The sequence below is a fragment of the Cebus imitator genome, unplaced genomic scaffold, assembly GCF_001604975.1.
Source record: "Cebus imitator isolate Cc_AM_T3 unplaced genomic scaffold, Cebus_imitator-1.0 Scaffold9, whole genome shotgun sequence".
NCBI classification, from domain to species: domain Eukaryota; kingdom Metazoa; phylum Chordata; class Mammalia; order Primates; family Cebidae; genus Cebus; species Cebus imitator.
Window position 1 is genome coordinate 8,602,460 of NW_016107324.1, and position 20,126 is coordinate 8,622,585.

Sequence of the window (20,126 nt, forward strand, 5' to 3'; positions counted from 1 at the left end):
AAATGAGATTTATCAACCAATAATCAATCTGATTTTTAAAAATTATATCATGAGACAGGGGTGAAAATATGCTATTTTCCTTTCTATATCAATTCTAGTTGATTGACCTTCTGAATGACCAAGACATCACCTCCCTTCTGCCCTTGCACCCTCCAATCCCCCAAGAATTAGAGATTGATTTTATTATAGGTCCAGCCCTCTTTGTTTATGATTATCACATCTATTTAATGAAGAATGCAACACTGGCAGAGATTTAATGTTTTACCTGTTATATCTGCAAAAAGTGTAAACATCGAATATATTAATAGATCCAAGGTAATTTGCTTAAACTGCATTGTTTATAGTATCTTTATTGCTAACCTCACATATATCTTATATCTAACAGGGAGTAGGCTTCACATATCCATGAACATACTACTAACCAAGAGATCAAACTAGTAATATTTCAGCATAGCATTCATAAAATAACAGACTTGCAGAGTTGACAGACACAATGGAACTGTCAGAGAAATGGATGTCAAATCATCTCTTTGCCAAAGTCTGGAGGGGTGGAGTGTCCCTTAGTCACTAGATGAGTGATTGAGTCACAATTAGAACTCAGCTCCCTGGACCTGGAGCTAAGGCTGCTTTGGACCCTTTGTTCTTTGCTCTCCTCTGACAAGGAGATGAGGGAGACCGGCTAGGAGAAAAGGAGGAAGTTGATCTCTCTCTGATGGCAGGAAGGTGAGTCCTTCTGGTGCCTGGCCAGCACTTGGGCCATCATGCCACTACCTTGCAGAAGAAGAAGAGATGCCCTTTCTTCTTAGCCTGTATCTATCATCACTTTAAGTGTTCCATCTGACTTCAAAGTTGCCCCTTCCCAGGGTAGCCCAAGTGCTTAGTCGATGGAATTTCTGGAACCAGAGCACAGTACCTTGTCCTGGTGAATTCATTGTGTATGTGCTATTACTCTCTGGTTTTATGTGCTCCCTTTGAAAAAAATCCCTATTTCTCTTACCCTACTTCTCTCAAATGGGATCTGAGCATTTATCTTGAGGATTCATAGATGTGATTTTAGGGGACTATAAATGTCCTGGAGAGGAAATGGAAATCCACCTTTCAGTCCATGGTGTTCATTAAATATTATCAAAACTAACTATGATCGAATCAGGCTTAGAACTTCTATAAGGGAGAAAAGAAAGGCGCATTTTTTAAAAAAGAAAACAAAATTGCTGAACTCAGAAAAACTAGTAAACGGGTAGTAGGTATAATGAATACCAATTTAATGGAAATAGGCAATGTAAATGAATAATAATGCAATGCTAAAGAAGCCTAGGAAGAGGCTGGTGTGGTGGCTCACGCCTCTAATCCCAGGACTTTGGGAGACCGAGGTGGGTGAATCACCTGAGGTTAGGAGTTCGAGACCAACCTGCCCAATATGGGGAAACCCCGTCTCTACTAAAAATACAAAAATTAGCCTGGCGTGATGACAGATGCCTATAATTCCAGCTACTCAGGAGGCAGAGGCAGGAGAATCACTTTAAACTGGGAGTCAGAGATTGCAGTGAGCCGAGATTGCGCCATTGCACTCTGGCCTGGGCGACACAAGAAGACAAGGCTGAAGATGCATTTCCCTTTTGTCTTCTTTCAACCATTTGTTCGAAATCTGAATTACAAATTGAATTCTGCAAGTCAGTGAGATGGGAGACACCTTCCATCCTCTTCTCCAGCACTACAGCGGTGTGCACACTTACACAGGCTTCCTTCCAACGATGGAGTAGTTTGGAATGCCAAGGTCAGGCTCTGTGGTTGGTGGCACTGCCTATGGTGTTGGGAGCTGTGAAATGGGGCAAATAGGCCATCACTGGTCTTTCTCTCACAAAAGGATTCCTGAAAATTTTTCCTTATGTCTCTGGGGTATTGCATTCCATGATAGGAATAAACAAGGACTTCTGATACCACTAAATTGACACTGAAATGCGGCACCCCTAATTAGACGACACCATCAAGGAGAATAAGACTCAAGACATGAATATGGTCATTCTGCCATTCAGCAAAGATGCTGCTAAGGGTCCTTGAAAAAACATGACCATACGGGAGCTGCAGATGGGCTTTGGCCAGGAGTAGTAGCTAGAACCAAGAAGGCAGGGATTGCTACAACCACCCCATTGTCTTTCTCAGAAGTGGCTTGCCACTGTCAACATCCATGAGAAGCAATGACAGCAGCCACCAACTTATTATGTGCTAAGGAAGAGCCAAGGAATCATGTTGTTACCTTCAATATTTAGGGAAGATAGCTCCTAATTTATTCTGTTCAATTAAAACAAGGGAACTGCGAAACTCCATATACCAAATAGTAAGAAATGTTCACGGGAACCCTGTTTGCCAGTTATAATTTTGAACTAAAATTACATGAAAAACTTCATGCAGGAAAACAAATCATGAATTTAAAAAATGTCTGTTGATCTAGAAAGATCTATGGACAATGTGAACCACTACTGTTTGCCTAAAGCAGCTGACTGTTGATGCAGTACACTTCATCTGGTTTTCTCAACAGTTTCTCATTTTTTTCAGGGGCTCTGACCTCCAGTATCAGCCTTCCAAGGAGAGAATGGTAGTATAACCATGACTGGAGACCAGCTGCTCCAGGTAAGAATATTTTGGCAGATTCTAAAAGCAACTCTTACTGGTGTTGATTGACTTAAAAATATTTTAAAAATATAACACATTATAAACCTCTTCAATATAAAGAGGCAGGATATAATGATTTGTATATTTTATTTTGACTTTACATGCGGTGTTAAAAACCGAAAGTACATATTATTTACACATCCACAATACAAGTTTACAAGATATCTATACATGTTAAAGTACTCTATAAAACAGTATAGAGCCACTTCACTGTAGGGTTACTTTTTATGCCGTACCATTAAAAAAGATACAATCTGCGTTTACCTTTGCACAAATGGATAAAGCATTTAAAAATTAAATTAACAGGATAGAGACTAGATTTAATGTTAGAAATTTCAACATAAATACTGATTGAAATCACATTACAAACTACAAGGAAGCACAATGTTACAAAATGTTATCTGGGGTCACACAGAGTTACTGTTCCGTTTTACACACACTGGGATTAATATTGGTAAGGTGAATTCAAACGTTGTTGGTGGACTGAGTACTGTTTATCATTGGTTGGTTTAATTTATTAATCTGTAATATTTTAGTTGCAAAGCTGAAGTATTTCAGAAATTTTAGCTTTAGCGCTTCCAGAGATCACTGGAAATCATGTTCTTTATAAGACAATGTTCTTTTTTTTCTTAAAAAAAAAAAAAAAGAATAACTGTATTTCACATTCTGTATAAAAATGATCCAGTCTTCTGCAGCCTGTCCTCCTCCAAGTAATAGGTACAAACATTATTATCCCAAGAAATCAGTCGAACTCATTTGCCTGACTACATCAGGAGCATTCCTCTGCCTTGGTACTTTCTAGATTTGGTTCACTAAACAATTGTGTGGTGTGCAGCATATTACTGAAACAGTCAGCAGGGTTGCACATCATCAACCATAAGTGGTTTCTGCCAAACTATGTATAAATGACGCTATATAGTTTCCGCAGGTGTCACGTTACCCAGGAAACCTCATTTGAGTTCACATTATCACTGTTTCATCCTTAGGAAAGCAGGAGTGGAATGTTTATCATGGCAAAGAATGTAATGCTGCTCTGAGGGTGGATTATGTAACAATTAATTGTTCTAGATTGTTTCTGTGATTTTTTGAAAAGAGTCTTTTCAGGTGCTGGTTGAAAAACATTTACAACTGGCACTCAGTAAATAATGTGCTATACTGAAAACACTTGACAGATTTTAGTACTTCTATCATTCTCATGAATAAGGCACAAAATGCACAGATTCAGGTAAACTCACATGTGGTATTTACAGTATATTGTCATTACCTGCATGACTTGGGAGAAAATTCCCACATAACACAACATGGACAACATGATTGCATCACTGTTAGGTTTTCACAGACTGTTTCTGTTGAGCCAATTACAATTCCTTTCATATGTCTTTTGTCTTCTATATTTTTTTGTTTTGTTTTGTTTTGTTTACCTTGGCGGGTAGGAAGAGTTAAAGGAGGAGAAATTTTACTATGCGGAAAAAAAACCAAACATAATCAAAATAAAACCTTGTTAGTGTGTCCAAGGTTAAATAGAGTGACTCAGGCTTTGATTCACAGTGGACAGGTAAATTTTACTACTGAATACTGAAAAATAAATCAAGGATACCTCTTAATATCTTGATCTCCTTAAGCTGGCAAGACTGGAATAGAAGTTTTAACGAATAGCAGCACAAAATCACTTGCAACTCTTACATTCTGGCATTGGGTACCACATAAGTAAAGTTCATCATTTTGATGGTCAGAGGAGCCTTGATTCTATTCCTTTTTCAAAGCTGAACCCAATGGACTCCTGTAGGAAGTAGTTATTGTTTCTTGTTCAGTCATGCTCTATGTAAACAACTCCATAGCACAAAAAGATGCAATGGGCACCTAAACAGATCCTAGTGGGAACAGAATGAACACACACACACACACACGCGCACACGCGTGCGCAACAAGTTTGTTGGTGGCATGAAAAAAAAATGCCACACATGAAAAGAAATGCTACAGTTGGGGTCAAAGATTGAATTTTTAGCAAACTGCCTGGTAATCTACAAGTTCATTTCTTTGAGACATTACCATCTTATTTTTTTTTTGACATTTGTGCAAGAGGCAAGGTGAATGCATACATATTAAAACGTTCACATTTAATGGGAAGACCACACATAATGGCAGTCTACATTGAACCCATTTTCAAGTATTTGTTCACAGATTCGTCTGAGTACTGTTATCAGCTCTTTATACTGGTAAGGTAGCCCCTGGGAGCTACACATCTCTTTAGCTTCAAACAAAAGAAATGGAATGACCAGCACCTTCCTTTGTTTTCAGGCAAGTACACAGAAGCCTTGCTGCAGTAGCTACATGTGGCAAGTTCTGATGTTGCCAAAGTTAGAAAGAGTTTCTTTGGCCACTTGCTTCTCTTAAAATACAAGCGAGTCTCTTGTTTAAGGTAACAACATCATCCTGTCAACAACATGGACGAGATAGAGCCACATGGGAATAGCACACTTCAGGCCTAGTACGTATATTTGTTCAGTGGTCTGACAGACGGGGTTTGAGGAACAAAGGAAGGCTTTGGTGGCACGTCAGGTTTTAAGGACGGCGTCCTCTTTAGTCCCGTCCTAGGAAGAGTGCCATTACTGGTGTAGCTGCTCTGTCTGGAGAGGGAAGGCTGCAGATGAACACTCACTGGTGTTCCCTGAATATAGTCCACCTTTGCCCCGGTGGGGGTGGGCATATATCCTCCACGGTTCATACTAGGCTGTCTGGATAACAAAACACCATTTGGTGAGTTTAAGTTTTTAGGCATAGCGGATATTGAGTGCCTCTGGGAGGAATTTTTGTGATAACCCCTTTGTCTTTCCAGAGAAGTCATTGGGACTCCAGGAGTGGTGGGGACATCCACTCGCTTGGTGGGGCTGTTTCTGGGGAGAGTTGAAGGAGGGGAGTACAGTGATGCCTCCCGGTTAGGAACTTTAGGTGGGACCTCAGACACGGATCCCACGGGATCCAGCATTAAGTTCTGGTGGGCCATTTGGATGTCTCCCATGATGGCTTTGGGGTTACTATTTGGGTCATTCAGATGCTTCAGGAGATCATTGAGTGTATTTCTGGAATCGACAGAACGCCGGTGATCTCTCTTACTGGATGACTTTGTGAGAGGGTGATCAAGGTTTTGAAGCTTCTTTTCGGCTTTGTGAGCATTGGAGTTTGAGAAAGATGTGTTGTAGTCATGCGTAGCATTTGGAAGAACAATGGCACTGGGGATGTGCCCGTGACTTAACGGGGAGTGAGGTGGCGGACTAGAGGGAAAAAACTGAGGGGTTTCTTTCCTTGAAGCCCCATGGCCATGGGCCTTTTCTGAGTGGCTTTTCATGGCCTGCAGGGTCTTCTGGTGGAGCACAGGTGTAGACTCAGGAGTGGGAAGAGCAGCCAGTTCTGGAGGTTGCCCTCGATGGTCCATTACCATGGATTTAGTATCTCCATTGGGTGGTAGCTCTTTCCGACTGGTCAGCAGGTTACTATACAGTTTAGGAGAATCAATATTCTGTTGGTATTCCTTGACGGGGCTGTCAAAGAGACCATTGAGTTTGGCAAAACTTCCACTGGAGTCTGTGCATGACTGGGCGGATTCTGCATCTTTATGGATCTTTCTGTTTTTCCGAACAAACATGTCTCGATAGCAGTATACTGCCACACCTGCAATGAATGCCCCCAGAACAAAAGCAGCAAAGACACAAGTGATGAGGACATTCATGTGGACCATCTGGTTGGACTCTCCAGACTGGACTTCCCATCGTACACCTGCAATAGACACATGGGACAGCATGAATGAGGTGCTTTTTAAACATAATAATAAATAGCAAATGGCTTTCAGTGAGCCAACACGGCCTTGACGTGGTCCATATGCTTAGCTTGGAGGGTCAAGTAGACTCCAAAATTCCTTGTATATTTTGTCTTTAATCAAACTAGGATCCCCAGAGACAAACAGGATTGCTGCAAATGCCAGAATAACTCCAATCTCCCACTGATCTGTATTTTTCTGTTCTTTTCCTCCAATCTCTCATAAACGGTTATGTTAGGAATTTTAAGAGTTTCTATCTTAAAAATAGTTAGAAGTGTATGTTTTCTAAATAGCTAACTTTAAACTCCTTATATGTTTTGTGTCATAATCTTCTCTTAATTTATAAATCAGAATTTAAGGGTAACTGCTAGGATATAGGTAAATGTAATAATTAGCATAAACATATATATGCTGAAATAATTATTCCAATACAATTATACTAAAAAAAGAACACATAATTTGTTCACAAACCAAAAATATCTGCTTGATCACTGTTAGCTATAAATAGAGACTTTCATGTTTGCTTGGATTTGTTTTTTCATTCCATCTTGGGGTGAAGCACTCTTGAATGACTGACTATGTCAGAAATCCAGACAGTCTAAGGAAACATACTGTGTATTAGTTAATTGTCAAATTATCTGAACATATTTGAAAATATTTAAATTACACCTAGAAAAAGAAGAGCAAATTAGTTTATAATTATTGAAATTAACCTTTTAATGCAACCACAGACATCTAACAATAAATCAAAAAAATGTTAGTTTAAGAGGTATTCAAGTCTGTTACATGCTATAAACACAGCTATCCCAGAGTAAGGTAAATCAGAGTGATTTTGAAGATTCTGTTGCTTTAAGTTAGTACTAAGGCCTTTGAACATTAGTTGTTTTTAATTAATGTTCAGGGTTATGGAATTCGGTGGCACTGTGAAAGAGCAAGAAAGAAAAGTAGAAAAAAATGGCGCTACTAAAGAAATCAAAGCAGAAAGAAGAATGGTTAGAAAACTGTTTACAACGAAAACATATAAAACGAAAATCAACTGATATAAATCATAAATGACAATGCGCTGCCATAAAAACTGATTGGAAACCTGATACCATAGTTTAGTAAGCACTAAAGAATAGATTTTTTTTTCCTAGAGTAATATATCTAATAAGCTAACTCAACAGGCAGCTATTTTGTAACTGCTCCTATTAAGGGCTGAAAATGATAGTTATGGACAAGCACTCTCTTATGTTTCATTGCTTGCGGCATTCAAGCAACTTAGCATCTCACATATCCTTTTCAGATAGCATTTTGAACTGAAGCTAAACAAGAGGCTGAGAAAGGTTCCTAGACAAAACATCTGCTATCAGGATATTTGTAATTAATGAGTTTTGTTTTTTGATGTTGCCGCGGTGACCCTTGAAATTCCCTGAAATCCCGCAGGCTCTCTGCTTCTTCAGACAGAAATCAACACAGATTAGACTGTCGGAGTGGCTGTTTCACCAGCCCTTTCTCCAACAGCTTTCTACCTCTTTTGTCTTTTAAGGAATGCACTCAGGTATAACCACTGAAAGCTGGAGAGATTGTGGCCAGGGGCGGTGGAGGTACAACCGCAGAAGCTCCAGTGAGGCTGACCTCTGAGAACCACATACTCCTCCTCAGTGATATTAAGGATCAGGTTTCCATGCAGTTAGAGATGAGGTCCCTGCTGAGGCCTTACCCTTTGGAATACCCGATAAAGGATCAGTAAAATCAGAAGTGTTTGGATCATCTTGAACTACAAATTTCCGAGAGCTTGTCAGTTTAGGTCTCCAGGTATCAATCACTTTAGGTGTGATTTCTGGGATACTTGCCACTGTGGTAACAGAAGATGAAGATACCTCCATGTCTGTGGTGGCAAACAGATTTTTATTAACATGGACAGTGTCAAGATTTTTTTGATTGGTCTGTTGCATTTTTAAATAAAGTTTAAGTAAATTTTATGAGAAAGTATGTTCTAGGATTTTGTAAAAACACACCTGAGGAAGCTACATCAAATTCCTTTCTTTTAAGGGAGGAATGAAAACTAAAAATTAACAGTAACAACATAGTAAGCAGATTTCAAAATCAAAGATACTCAAAAGGCTTTTAGGAAAGCCCCTGTGGTTACTAATGACACTCATGAAAAAGATAATACAATCCCCAGGGCAGATTAGTTGCTGTTTCCTCATTTTCTTGTGAGACATCTTTTCATTTCTTTTTGTGTATTTTAAAAAGCACTTTCGGCCGGGTGCAGTGGCTCACAACTGTAATCCCGGCACTTTGGGAGGCCGAGGTGGGCAGACCATGAGGTCAGGAGCTCAAGACCAGCCTGGCCAACATGGGTGAAACCCTGTCGCTACTAAAAATACTAAAATTATCTGGGTGTGGTGGCACACACCTGTAATCCTAGCTACTCAGGAGGCTGAGGCAGGAGAATTGCTTGAACCCGGGAAGTGGAGGTTGCAGTGAGCTCAGATTGCGTGCCACTGCACTCCAGCCTGGAGACAGAGCGAGACTCCATCTCAGGAAAAAGGTAAAAAGCACTTTCACAGATGGTTAGAAAATGTGTAGCCTTCATTGGGGAAGGAGCTATGATGGGAGTTTGTCGGAAAATATCTGGTTAAGTCTGTGAAAAGACTTGATTTTGGACGTGATAAACCAGCTCTGCCTAAGAGGTTATTACCAGGGGCCTCCCATTATCCGCTACACTGAGGCTCTGCCGTCCACAGTAAAACACCGAAGCAGGGAAGGACTTTGCCTGTACTCTCAAAAATTGCTGGGGAGTTCCTTCCAAAGAGTTAGAGGCAGCTAATGCAAAGGTACTGGCGTTTACTAACTGAATGAGGACATTCTGATATATAAGATCTGCCATCTTTTTCTCCCCCTGAGGAAAGGAATTGCCGGTGAGTTTTAGAAGCAGCAATAGGACCGGGAGTAACTTAACCTTTTAGCATGTCTACTACTGATTTCCTCCAAATAAATTTTTCCTCAAAATGTGAGCTTACGCTTTTAGGATAAAACCTCAGAGACTGCAATTCTGACTGGTGCAACAGTTCCAGATGAAGGCTCCAAAACAGGTACAGAGGGGCTTGGAGAGCCCACTGAACATCTTAATACATCAAAAATCAGCTTAACTCCACTGAAGTCTTTTTCACACCACTGAGACCAAACATTCAAAGATTCCCAGGATTAGCGCAAACCATTCAAAGATCTCTAACTTATAAATACACATTTATAAGAAATGTGTATTTGTTTACTAGGTCATAGGAAGGGTGAGGAGAGATGGGAAAAATAATGAAATTCTGCCATCCATTAAATACGGATGGCCAGAGGAAACATTCACAATGCAAAGATGTGAGAGAGAAGAAAGCTTGGGTGGGCGTGCGTGCAGCTGGAATGCAGTCTATGTTAGCCCATTTGAATTTTCTTTAAGGATGTGCCTTGGTCAACGATGAAGTGTTAACATGCTCTACAGGGTGAAGTGCTAAATAAGAAAAGTCTTTTGGTACCATCAGAGGGATTATGAGTCAAAGCGGAAAAATGAAGGGCTGCCAAACTGCGCAAAAGGAGGGGAGAAGGGGCTGAAAATGCTGAACTGAAGGAAAGAAAAGGTTGTTAATTCAAAAAAATTAAAAAAAACTAACCAGATGTTGGACCGCCAAATATTTTGTAATCTGGTGTAGTTGAAGTAGGCAAAATTTCTAAAAGAATTAAAGGAACAAGTAATCAGTGAAAAGTAACCAAAAGAAAGCAAAAATTTATGAATTCCAATTAACTAAAAAAGTCAAAAATAAAAAAGACTACAAATTAAAAAGACTAACCTACTGGTTAGACTACCTCTCTCTAGATTTCCTACAAAATTGTAAATCGTGAAGGAAAAAAAAGTAAGCCTCTTTTCTAATGTCACCCCATGACCAAACAGCTCAGCTTTTGCGAAGTTTAAGTTAAATGCTAGGTGGTATGTGTCCTGAGTCATTAAAAAGACTGATTGTAAAATAATGTCCACATGCAAATGTGGTCCAAAAGAAGGTCCAGGTGGGAATGGAAGACTCTGTCTTACCATGGCAGTCCCCTAGATGAGCTGTGTTGCCAAATTCTGTGTCTTGCTCATATTCTCCAGCACTGTGGTTATGGAAAGCAAAGAAGTCTTCGGTTAACAGCCTTCATAGGAACACAAGTGACAACCAGAGCAGAACCAAGAACACAGACTGATTAGTAAGAATGGGCAGAGAGAAAAAATATATATATACATTTCAACATCACTTGCTAAAATGACTATTTCTGTTAATAACTGGTAAACTAGAATGTTTAAGAGAACAGAAGAGAATTGGTTTTTTCTCTCCATCCATTTATTTTAAGTATTATTAGGTCTACCATTTCCCTTAGGTATTATTTCTTTCCTCCTCACATCTCCAGGTTTTCTTTTTCCTGTTTCTCCCACAACAACAACAAAACAACAACAAAAGGAGAGGAAGAAAAGAAAAGTAGTGTAATTCGAAGTTTTCTACAATTTCTAGCTTTAGAGAATTTGGAGAGGATGTCTCATCCTAGTTCATGTGACAAAGTATACTTACAGCATCCCTGGTGTCACTCTACCGCAGGATCCCTGGCTCAACCAGCCACAATACGGGTCACGAGATGCAATACAAGACCTGTATGAAGCCAAAGAGAATGTAGCTTGGATTTTCTCATCATCAAAGGTTTCAATGCTGCAAGACCCAGGGTAAGTAAAAAAACATGAGCTTACTTTTTACATGATCCGTAACGCTCACAGCGACTGAGGGGGATGCAGATAACGCAGCTAGAGAATGCCACATATATAGTGTGGTGATCTTTATCCAACTGTAATGAGATGACCTTTTTGTCTTCCTCATTCTCGGCACTGCACCTATTTTGTGGGAAACATTTTGAAGCCATATGTTTAGTCAGTCAAGCATGGTTTGGTTTAGCAATTACTAAGAGCTGGGAAATTTTAAGGAATATTCTTGGTTACAAACCAGGCAAATACATAGTTTGGGAAATAATTATGTGATTCATCTTCTATTTCTCTGCATGGTTGGTTAAATTTCAGGCTGGACAAAGGGTTTTTAAAGATTGTTTTCCTGTTATGATGATAGAAGTGAACTGGATTTGCAAAGGCCACATTTGACTACAGAAATAAAAAGGATAGTGTTTTAATGTATTTAAATTTTCCTGTGTTAGATGATTCTAGATCTCTCCTTAGTCCCCTTTGCTCCATTTCTCTAATGCATTTCTTGTTTTCTTTTTTCATGGTCTAAATATTCTCTTACATATTAGTGATAGGAAGGAAACGCTTAACTAGTATTACATTCTGCATATGTATGTGCATGTATGTGTGTGTGTGTGTGGCGTGCAAGCTTACAACTGTCTGCAGCATGTAGCATCTTGAAATATATTTGCAAGGTAAGAGAGGTCCTGCTAAAATGTTCTCCTATTCTACAGGTGTAAAACAAGGGCTGAATTATTTTTAAACTCATCAGATGTTCACTCTCCTTACCCTAGTGGGCTTGGGATAAAAACAAACCCAGGACTTATTTCAACACAAAAAAAACATGAAACGCTAATATACCAAGCCACTCTAATTGAGAAGGCCAAAAGGAAATGACTAGATGAAATACATGCCGGAAATTTTTGAACAGTGCTAAAGCGGGTTCTTGTAAGATACACCTACTTTGCATGGTTGTAGGCTTCAATCTCTTCCAGTAATACGCTGTCGTTCAAAGAGAAAGGACTGGTCTTTGCCAGAACTTTAAGTACCATGCCAGCTTCAGAGCCAACAAAGATGACTGTGTAGTTCTGGTAGGGCCCAGCAGAATGGTCCACCGCGATGGCTGTCAGTCTGTACCTACCAGAGGAGACGGCACAAATCAGAAGGGGAGGCCAAGGGGCAGAGAAAAGGTTGGAGGAAGGAATATTTCCCACACCATCTCACCTGACCCGAGTCTTTGTGAACCAGGGCTCATCGGCAATGGGTGGAACAGCAGAGTCCATCAGGGGATGAGATTTGATGAATGACAGGGTTTCATCCGGGAAATCGATGGAGGTTTTATAAGCTTCGGCAAGGCCGTGTTTTGCACAACAGCCAGGCCTGGAAGGAAAACAGCATTCTTTTATGCTCTCGGTCACCCCTGCCACACCATGTACTGTATCTAAGGAATAAGTGTACATTCTAAGAGAAGAGGTCAAGGGAGGAAGGAGAGTGAGTGAAACTAAAGGAGCAATGCTATGTCCCTGAATTCAGTGGGCTGTACATTCACACTCATGAGCCTGCAGGTCACAAGGCTATGTCTACTGGCTCTGTCTGAGATGCTGCAGCGGGAGGGACCCCTTCTTCGTGTGGGAGTTTGGCCCAGCTGATCCCTGAGGAGGGATGCTTCCAATGACTGGAGGGTTTTGTTCAAGACAAAATGCTTTTCGACTTTTTTATTTACCTTGGCTTTGGGACTTTGTCTTCGGGAACTGCTGTCCACACAGAATCTGGAGTTTTCTGTTCCTTAAACCGTCCTTTGAATACTTTTTCAATGTCATCCATGCTAAATGCACAGACAGCAGAACCAGGGATGCTGAAAAAGGAGAAAACCATCAGGCCAGTGACAGGGAGCCCGTCTTGGTTCTGACAGGCATGTACAGAGCATGTTTGCAGTGCCAGGGTTCTGCTCTTACCTGTTGAGCTGTGTGGTAAACACCCCGACCACAGCGGGGATGCCATTGATTTGTATTATGTCTGTAATAGACTGCAGAACATCAAAGTAGAAAAACGAATCTCCAGGGACAGAACAGTTCAGCCGAGCCTTCAGAAATGAAGTCCAGTGTTTCTCCAGGACACGCTGGGATCCACCCATGTCATTTTTGCATATGCGGGCCACACGGGAATATACAGCCTGCCCAAAGGACAGAAGCAAAGCAATGGGGTTATGAGCACAGAAAGGAATGGAAACAAAATGATACTATTTAAGGGAGGAACAAAAAATGTGAAAGATGTATCTGGTTCACTAGAATCCAGCAGTCTTCTCTCTAGGGGTCTGTACAGTAAGAGAGTAAACTAGATTCACCTGTGAGAAAAAAAAAAGCCATTTTCCTGTTTTGCCAAACATGCTCCTCAAGAAGTGAGCTGTCTATCTGCCTTGCTGAATGAAAACCATTCCTGCACTTTGTCTCCAACTTTGCCTCCAGTATTGTTAATGAAATGTTTCATCTTTCAACTTAGCATAGAAGGGGTTGCAATACTTTAAAATCACATGGGCTTTCACTGAAACGCTAAAAGTTGAATGGGGTCCCTACTTTCTATCCTGCCTTTTGACACGGAGAAAGAATAGACTATCAATAGATTTCTAAAGAGTAAAAAAAAAGCATCCATAGCTCAAGGGTACCTGTAGAACACTCTCCGTGGCTGCAGGAAAGAAAAGAACCCTTCTCAAAACTCAAGGCTGCTGTTCCCACTCAGGCTATTGTTCACACATTTTCCAGCAATTATTCTAATGATAAGCAACCCACCTCTCTGCACTTGGCCCTGTGTGCACTGAATTGAGAGCTGGAAAATATGTCAAGGGAGCATCCTTAACTCTACCACAGCGGTCTCAATTTCATGCAGCACAAGTTCACAATTCAAATGCATATACTTGCCTTGCCTAAATTATTATGTTCGACAGCAATTTCTCGAAAGAAGAAATAGACATAGTTTCCATATTCTATGGCATGAAGAAAGTGTGGTTCTGAAAGAAAAAAACAACTGGTTCCTACAGGATAATTCAATTAGCATAAGACCCTGGCTGCAAGGCATGACTGACAGATGTTGCACAGTTACATTCAAGCCAACAAGAACTCCAATATGCCAGTGATTTTGAGGAGTCTCAACATGGGTGTGTTCAAGCTTCAGGGAACCCGTCATCTCTAAAGTCAGCTAATGGACTGTAAAAAGGCCTACAGGGAAATGAACTACAACAAAGGTCTTTGTTTCAACAGATTTATTCATTAACCTATTTAACTAGGGAAGAAAACCTCTTACATTGAAAATAAAAAATCTCGATTTCTAGACTCTGAAGAACAAAATGGCTCTCATATGGACTAACTGATTCTCAGTTAACTTTCCAAGACGGGTAAATGGCAAGTAGTACTATGTGGATTTAGAAAGTTAGACAAATTGGCACACACAGAGACGAGATCTCTCTTTTTCTTTGAGGTCACCTGGAATAAACATCTGGACGAACTTACTCTCCTGACGTGGCTACTAGTCTCCTCATTCCCTGTCAATGCTCCCATTCACAATCAAAGCAGTGTGTACTTGTTCTAAATAAACAATATAAAGTCATGCACTGAATCTCCTGATGGCCATGGCTGCTGTCCCCACTTGGACCATCCACTATCCTGGTGATCCCAAGACACTGCTCTTCAAAGATACCTTTTATCCATTTGGAGTCATATTTTATTGTGCGAAGGGCAGATCCATCACCCATGCTTCGATAAATAACAGCATCACTGGCCAAGAAGTCAGCCACTGTGGCAGAATACAGCTTCCCATCTGAAACCAAAGTTATAATTTTGGTAAGATAACCATAATTATCCTGCAGTGTGTTACCTTCAGTAGTGTGTTATGCCCTTTGGAGTGCTCTCACTGGTATTACCATTACCTATACAAATAGGGCTACACCTGATGCTCACCATCAATGCGTGACAGGTCAGCTGTGGTATTATCTAATTTTACAGATGAGGGATCTAGGCATCAAAAAGTTAAGCAACTTATCTGGGGTCACTGGCCTAGTTAACAACAGGGTGTCATAATACTTACAATGTGCACTGAAATATCCTTGGCCTGAATTTTCTTTTTCTTTTGGAAATTTGTGCATAGATTTTTAGCCTTTTGAACACCTAGATCAGGGTGGCTATCCAAGTTTTTAGCTTTTACTCGTCCATTAAATTCCTTTTTCACCTTCAATGTCATTAATCATTTATATTCATTACACTAAAGGATCTTACCAGCAAAGAGGGCAACATTGGTTTGTCTGGCATCAAATGGGCATCTTGCCAGGCCACTAATTTCTTCCCCATCATATTCTAAGGTACTCAACTACAAAAGAAAAATAAATAGCCGGTGTCATAGCTATTCAATGTACCTGTTTCAAGGCAATACTGTTTTATTTGTATTAAAATTCCATTTGAAGAATTCTGTCTTCTTTCATAGCACTAGAGATAAAACGAATTACTGGAAAGCAGAAAGGTTTCAACTATAACAGCATGCCCGTGAAGGGAGAAAAGTTGATCAAAAGAAGCACATCACATAAAATATACTTACCCTATAGTATCTACACATGGGATTGAAGGCATTGGTACCACAAACAAAAACCATCTCATCGTTTCTTGGAACAAATACTTTGATAAAGTTGTGGCATTCATCCTAAAGAAAGTAGTAGTTAACATTAATATCAGACAGACACTCAAGCATGCTGGCACTGTAGTATCAAGCCCACAGAAAGACGACATCTAGCAGACATTTGTCTGTTTAACTCACTTTATGCTTGCCTTTCATAGCACAGTTTTCTCGATCCTGTTGTCTTGATCGCCATGTCAGTTTCTGTATTAATCAAGCAAAACCCAAGTTCAGGTTTTAATTGGGAACATTTTGGGGGAGGGAGTGGAAAAATTAATCAGGTTCAGAGGGAATGCCAATAAATGTGCCAACTACCATTGCTCACCTTGCTTGGTATTACTTCTGTTTTGGGCATTTCATTTAAGTTTACTGTATAAACTTGATCCCTGTTGGAAATAAGGCAATAAAACATATCACGTGAATACATAAAAATGTTAAGCTGCTTCTTATTTTATTCTGACAGATCTGCCTTTATTGTGTTTTAGAGATCATCTGGATTTTCTCTGTCTCAAACAAAGTCAACAAAGAGTACTTTTTCATTAGTGAGATGCTTTTATATATCACCGTAGTCACAGAGCAAAGAAAGCTCTTCTCTCCAGGCATGGGTCAAACTGCTACTTGGTATTAGCATAGACATATTTCTAATATTTGCTTGAATAATTCTAAGTTAAAAAATGAATAAAGAAAGGTTTTTTTCCCCTGCTGCTTTAGGGAAAAAGAATGGTGTATGATTTCTTGATGGCAGTAATAAAACAGCACTGCTGACGGCTTGAGCTCTGTATTTTGTTCCTGGTACACAACACTGACTCTTCTCGGTGAATGTTTCTGGCTACTTGCAATTTTTGATCACAATCACATATTAGTTTTTCATGAACTAGACACATTAATGCAAGCACCACAAGAGAAAAGAATTTTAATCTAATAAACCAAAGAGAGGAAAATTACCTGCCAGCAATATAAAGTGTGTCTCGAATTTTCAACATCAGCTGAAAGTCCAGCCTGTGCTGCGATTCATTGCCTGAAGGGCGTCCTCTAAAAACCGGATATTGCCTTGAATCTGCAAGTAAAAATGGGCTAAACCATCATTCAGGATTATGGAGCTGAGGGATCAATAAACAGCATTGATTAGCTGTATATACTTGTTGTAGAAGGGTTTTAACTAAATTCCTCTCTTAAGGTCTTGAATATAAATGAATAAAAGGCAGTGAATGTCAGCAAATGATCATTCTTTTAACTCAAAATATATAACCTATATATGGGTTGCTGTAGAAAAGCACCCAACAAAACTGCCCCATTTTCTCCAAACACTAGGAAATGATTACTGATAAACTCAGGTGCAAATTCATGTTTAAGACATAAAAAAAATCTCTGCCTCTTTCTGAAAATGAACATGCTTAGAAAATGAAAAACAGAAAAGCTTCCTTCTCTGAAGAGAAGACTGTTCTTGAGATGACTTACAGTGATAGTCGACAGTATTAAGAGGTTCATCATCTTCAGGAAAGCTGATTGCCCTCAACTGGGAAACCATCAGCAGCAGTATGTAGGCACAAAGCAGGAAGACCCTCATGGTGGGCCAAGGTGAAGTCAGGGTAGCCCCTGCCCAGAAATGCCACTGAGCTACCTGGAAAACAAAAGGAGTTTGGAAAGATCTCTATGCTGCAATGAAATAGTTTTCTTGTTTGCAATCAGCTTAGTTTTCACCATCGGCTCCCTCCAAAGCCCCTCTCCCACCGGGAATGCTGGCAGTGGTAGATCAGGTATCACCAAAAACACAGGCAAAAATGGCAGTATGCCAAGCCTGATTAAAGCATCTCATTGAGCATATTGAAGTTTTCAGCAAATTCACAAGAATTTTGGAGGTAACTGCATGTCATCACAGCAGAGTCACCAGAACCATGAACAGAAATGCTAGCTGCTGACTTGGCAAGAAGATGGGTAAAACTGGAATCAGAATTTTAATTAAATTCCAATCCACTTCCCTTCCCTGGGTCCTGAAATATACCCAATACAACTTGCCTCTGCCCCCCATAAAATGCTCAAGATGCCTCAAAAATAGCCAGAGGGCTGATCCTGTCATCATCTCTCCTCAGCTCTTTGCTTATGGTGTTGTCAAATTCCCAGCATTACCCAAGCCTTAGCCCTAAATTCTTAAGTCGAGCAGTTCCCTACCAGCATGGAGACAATGACAAGAATGACCCTGCATCAGGGTGAAATGGAATTAAATAAAATGATTTCATGACAACCAATCAAGCAAAGCAAGGCAGGGATGAAGTGGCACAGCTGACACCAGGCCACCAGGGAAGTCTACGTTTTTACATAAAACCATTTGGACACAAACCAATACCCTAAGTACGCTGGTCCTTTTAGCTTTATTGAACTCTGGAGCTGCAGGGATCCTTAGGGACCATCTGGCCCAACCCTCTCAGTTTTCAGATGAAAAACCAAGGGCCAAAAAAAGGACTCAGTGAATTGTGTGGAGCTAGTTAAGGCAAGGTTGGAGTCCAGACCCACATCATCTGAGTCCTCGTCCAGGCTCTTTTTACCAAATGGAAAGGAGAACATAAATGACTGGACTTTTTTCCTCCAAAAATATAGCATTACAAAAAACTATTTGGGGAAATGGATATATTCATCATTTTTATTGAAGTGCTATTTCATAGGTGTTAATCAAATTGTACATTAAATATGTGCAGTTTATTATATATCAATACCTCAATAAAGCTATCAAAACACAGCATTAATTGCATGATAATAGCAGTAAAAAATTTAAAAGATCTTTAAATGTTATTAGCTTATTAAAAAGATAAATTAGGGCTCTGTTGGGCCAATGAGATGGATATTTTTGTAAAGTTGTAAGTGTTCCACTTTGCAACAATACCACCCCCCTCCCTCAACCAAAACTGTCACTTCCAGCCACTGTTCTGAACAACAAAACATTTAGCATTATCTTCCATCTTACATACCTAAGAACTCAGAAGAGATTGTAAGAATCACCGCAAATTCCTGGTGAGTCCAACCACTAAACTGGGTGTTTACTGTGCCTTTTTTATGGACCTCACGTGAAACACACAGATATGCATGCTATCCAATGCTCTAAATATTTCTCCAACTAAAGTACAAATCAAGTATATGTGAGTTTTAGAGTCCCAGTTTTGCAAAAAGAGAATAATATATTGCAGTAATTGTTTCTTTGTGGATGATCCATCCAGCACTAAGTTAACATGTTTAAACTGCCTTACAAAAAGCAGATGGAATGGAAACGGTGATGGCATCGTTTTGCACTCAAGAGCATGGACTTTGGAGTCAGTAGGACTTGGACATGGATGAAATTATACCACATGCTAGCTTATTGGCCTGGAAACATTCCTTCAATCTCTTTGAGCATTAGTTTATTTGTCTGTGAAATATGGATAATAGCGCCTTCTTAGAGTGAAAAGGAACCAAGTGCCTAGCACATAGGAAATTCCGAGAAAAGTTAGACCTCTCTACCCATTTCCTACTGGAGAATACTGGGTATGAGAGGATAAGAGTCTCAACAGGGCCTGGGGAAAAGATATCCTAAAATATTAAGGTTATTTGGCCAGTTATTTTTCACAACTAGTTATCTTAAATCACTAGAGGACTACTCCAAGGGTAAATTTTACAACTTGTGCCTATGTATTGGAAAAATAAAGTAACAAAACAAAAAAACAATCACCAGCAATCCTACAGTAGTACTCCAACAACCACAATGATTTGGTTCTAGTTTTTGTACTACATCTACATGGTTTCCATTGTCCTGACAAGATGATTTCTCCTTGTGTACCCCTTCTTCTGAAGCAGTGTTTTCCTGTCATGCTTTTCCATACTGTTTTTATCATTTATAAAGACCTTCTAAAGTTGAAGTAGCATAAAAGTACAAAATGTTGCCCTATGAACTAGATTCTACTATGACACCAGTTCCAAACATCATCCTCTAGATACAAAGTCACTGAATCTTTCTGCTAGATATCGGGCAAAATAATTAGAAATACCAATTAATCCCAAAGAAATATAGAAACATCTGTATTAAAACAAAAAGATCATTCTGTGACTCTTTCTCCTCCATGACAGGTAGGTGAATGGCTCACATCAGGTAAGCAGAGCCTCCATGTCCCAGATAGCAGGATGGGGAGGAGCCCTCACCAGGAAGACTGTCTCTCAGCTGTGATCCCAGCACTGCGGCTGAGGATGGAATCACTGCTGACTCACTAGCAAGCACCAAGCTGCTGGCTG

General features: G+C 39.9%; 1 protein-coding gene across 11 annotated transcripts in view; it reads right to left on the reverse strand.

Moving 5' to 3' along the window:
* Nucleotides 1-2,740: 2,740 nt before the first annotated feature.
* SEMA6D (semaphorin 6D) overlaps nucleotides 2,741-20,126 on the reverse strand; it is a 594,914-nt gene continuing 577,528 nt past the window's right edge. For 3 of the 11 annotated variants that reach the window (XM_037744464.1, XM_017545247.2, XM_017545218.2), the window contains 18 exons: nucleotides 17,331-17,493; nucleotides 16,818-16,929; nucleotides 16,198-16,258; nucleotides 16,014-16,076; nucleotides 15,798-15,899; nucleotides 15,482-15,572; nucleotides 14,907-15,026; nucleotides 14,132-14,220; nucleotides 13,172-13,389; nucleotides 12,940-13,071; nucleotides 12,441-12,596; nucleotides 12,180-12,353; nucleotides 11,235-11,375; nucleotides 11,062-11,139; nucleotides 10,548-10,648; nucleotides 10,132-10,188; nucleotides 8,187-8,354; nucleotides 2,741-6,444 (listed from right to left, as the gene is read on the reverse strand). In XM_037744464.1, the coding sequence (XP_037600392.1) occupies nucleotides 5,156-6,444; nucleotides 8,187-8,354; nucleotides 10,132-10,188; nucleotides 10,548-10,648; nucleotides 11,062-11,139; nucleotides 11,235-11,375; nucleotides 12,180-12,353; nucleotides 12,441-12,596; nucleotides 12,940-13,071; nucleotides 13,172-13,389; nucleotides 14,132-14,220; nucleotides 14,907-15,026; nucleotides 15,482-15,572; nucleotides 15,798-15,899; nucleotides 16,014-16,076; nucleotides 16,198-16,258; nucleotides 16,818-16,929; nucleotides 17,331-17,439 (3,261 nt within the window). In that variant the 5' untranslated portion in view covers nucleotides 17,440-17,493 and the 3' untranslated portion in view covers nucleotides 2,741-5,155. The remainder of the gene's footprint in view (nucleotides 6,445-8,186; nucleotides 8,355-10,131; nucleotides 10,189-10,547; nucleotides 10,649-11,061; nucleotides 11,140-11,234; nucleotides 11,376-12,179; nucleotides 12,354-12,440; nucleotides 12,597-12,939; nucleotides 13,072-13,171; nucleotides 13,390-14,131; nucleotides 14,221-14,906; nucleotides 15,027-15,481; nucleotides 15,573-15,797; nucleotides 15,900-16,013; nucleotides 16,077-16,197; nucleotides 16,259-16,817; nucleotides 16,930-17,330; nucleotides 17,494-20,126) is intronic. The other 8 variants (XM_017545257.2, XM_037744476.1, XM_017545279.2 and 5 more) reach the window with 8 other exon arrangements.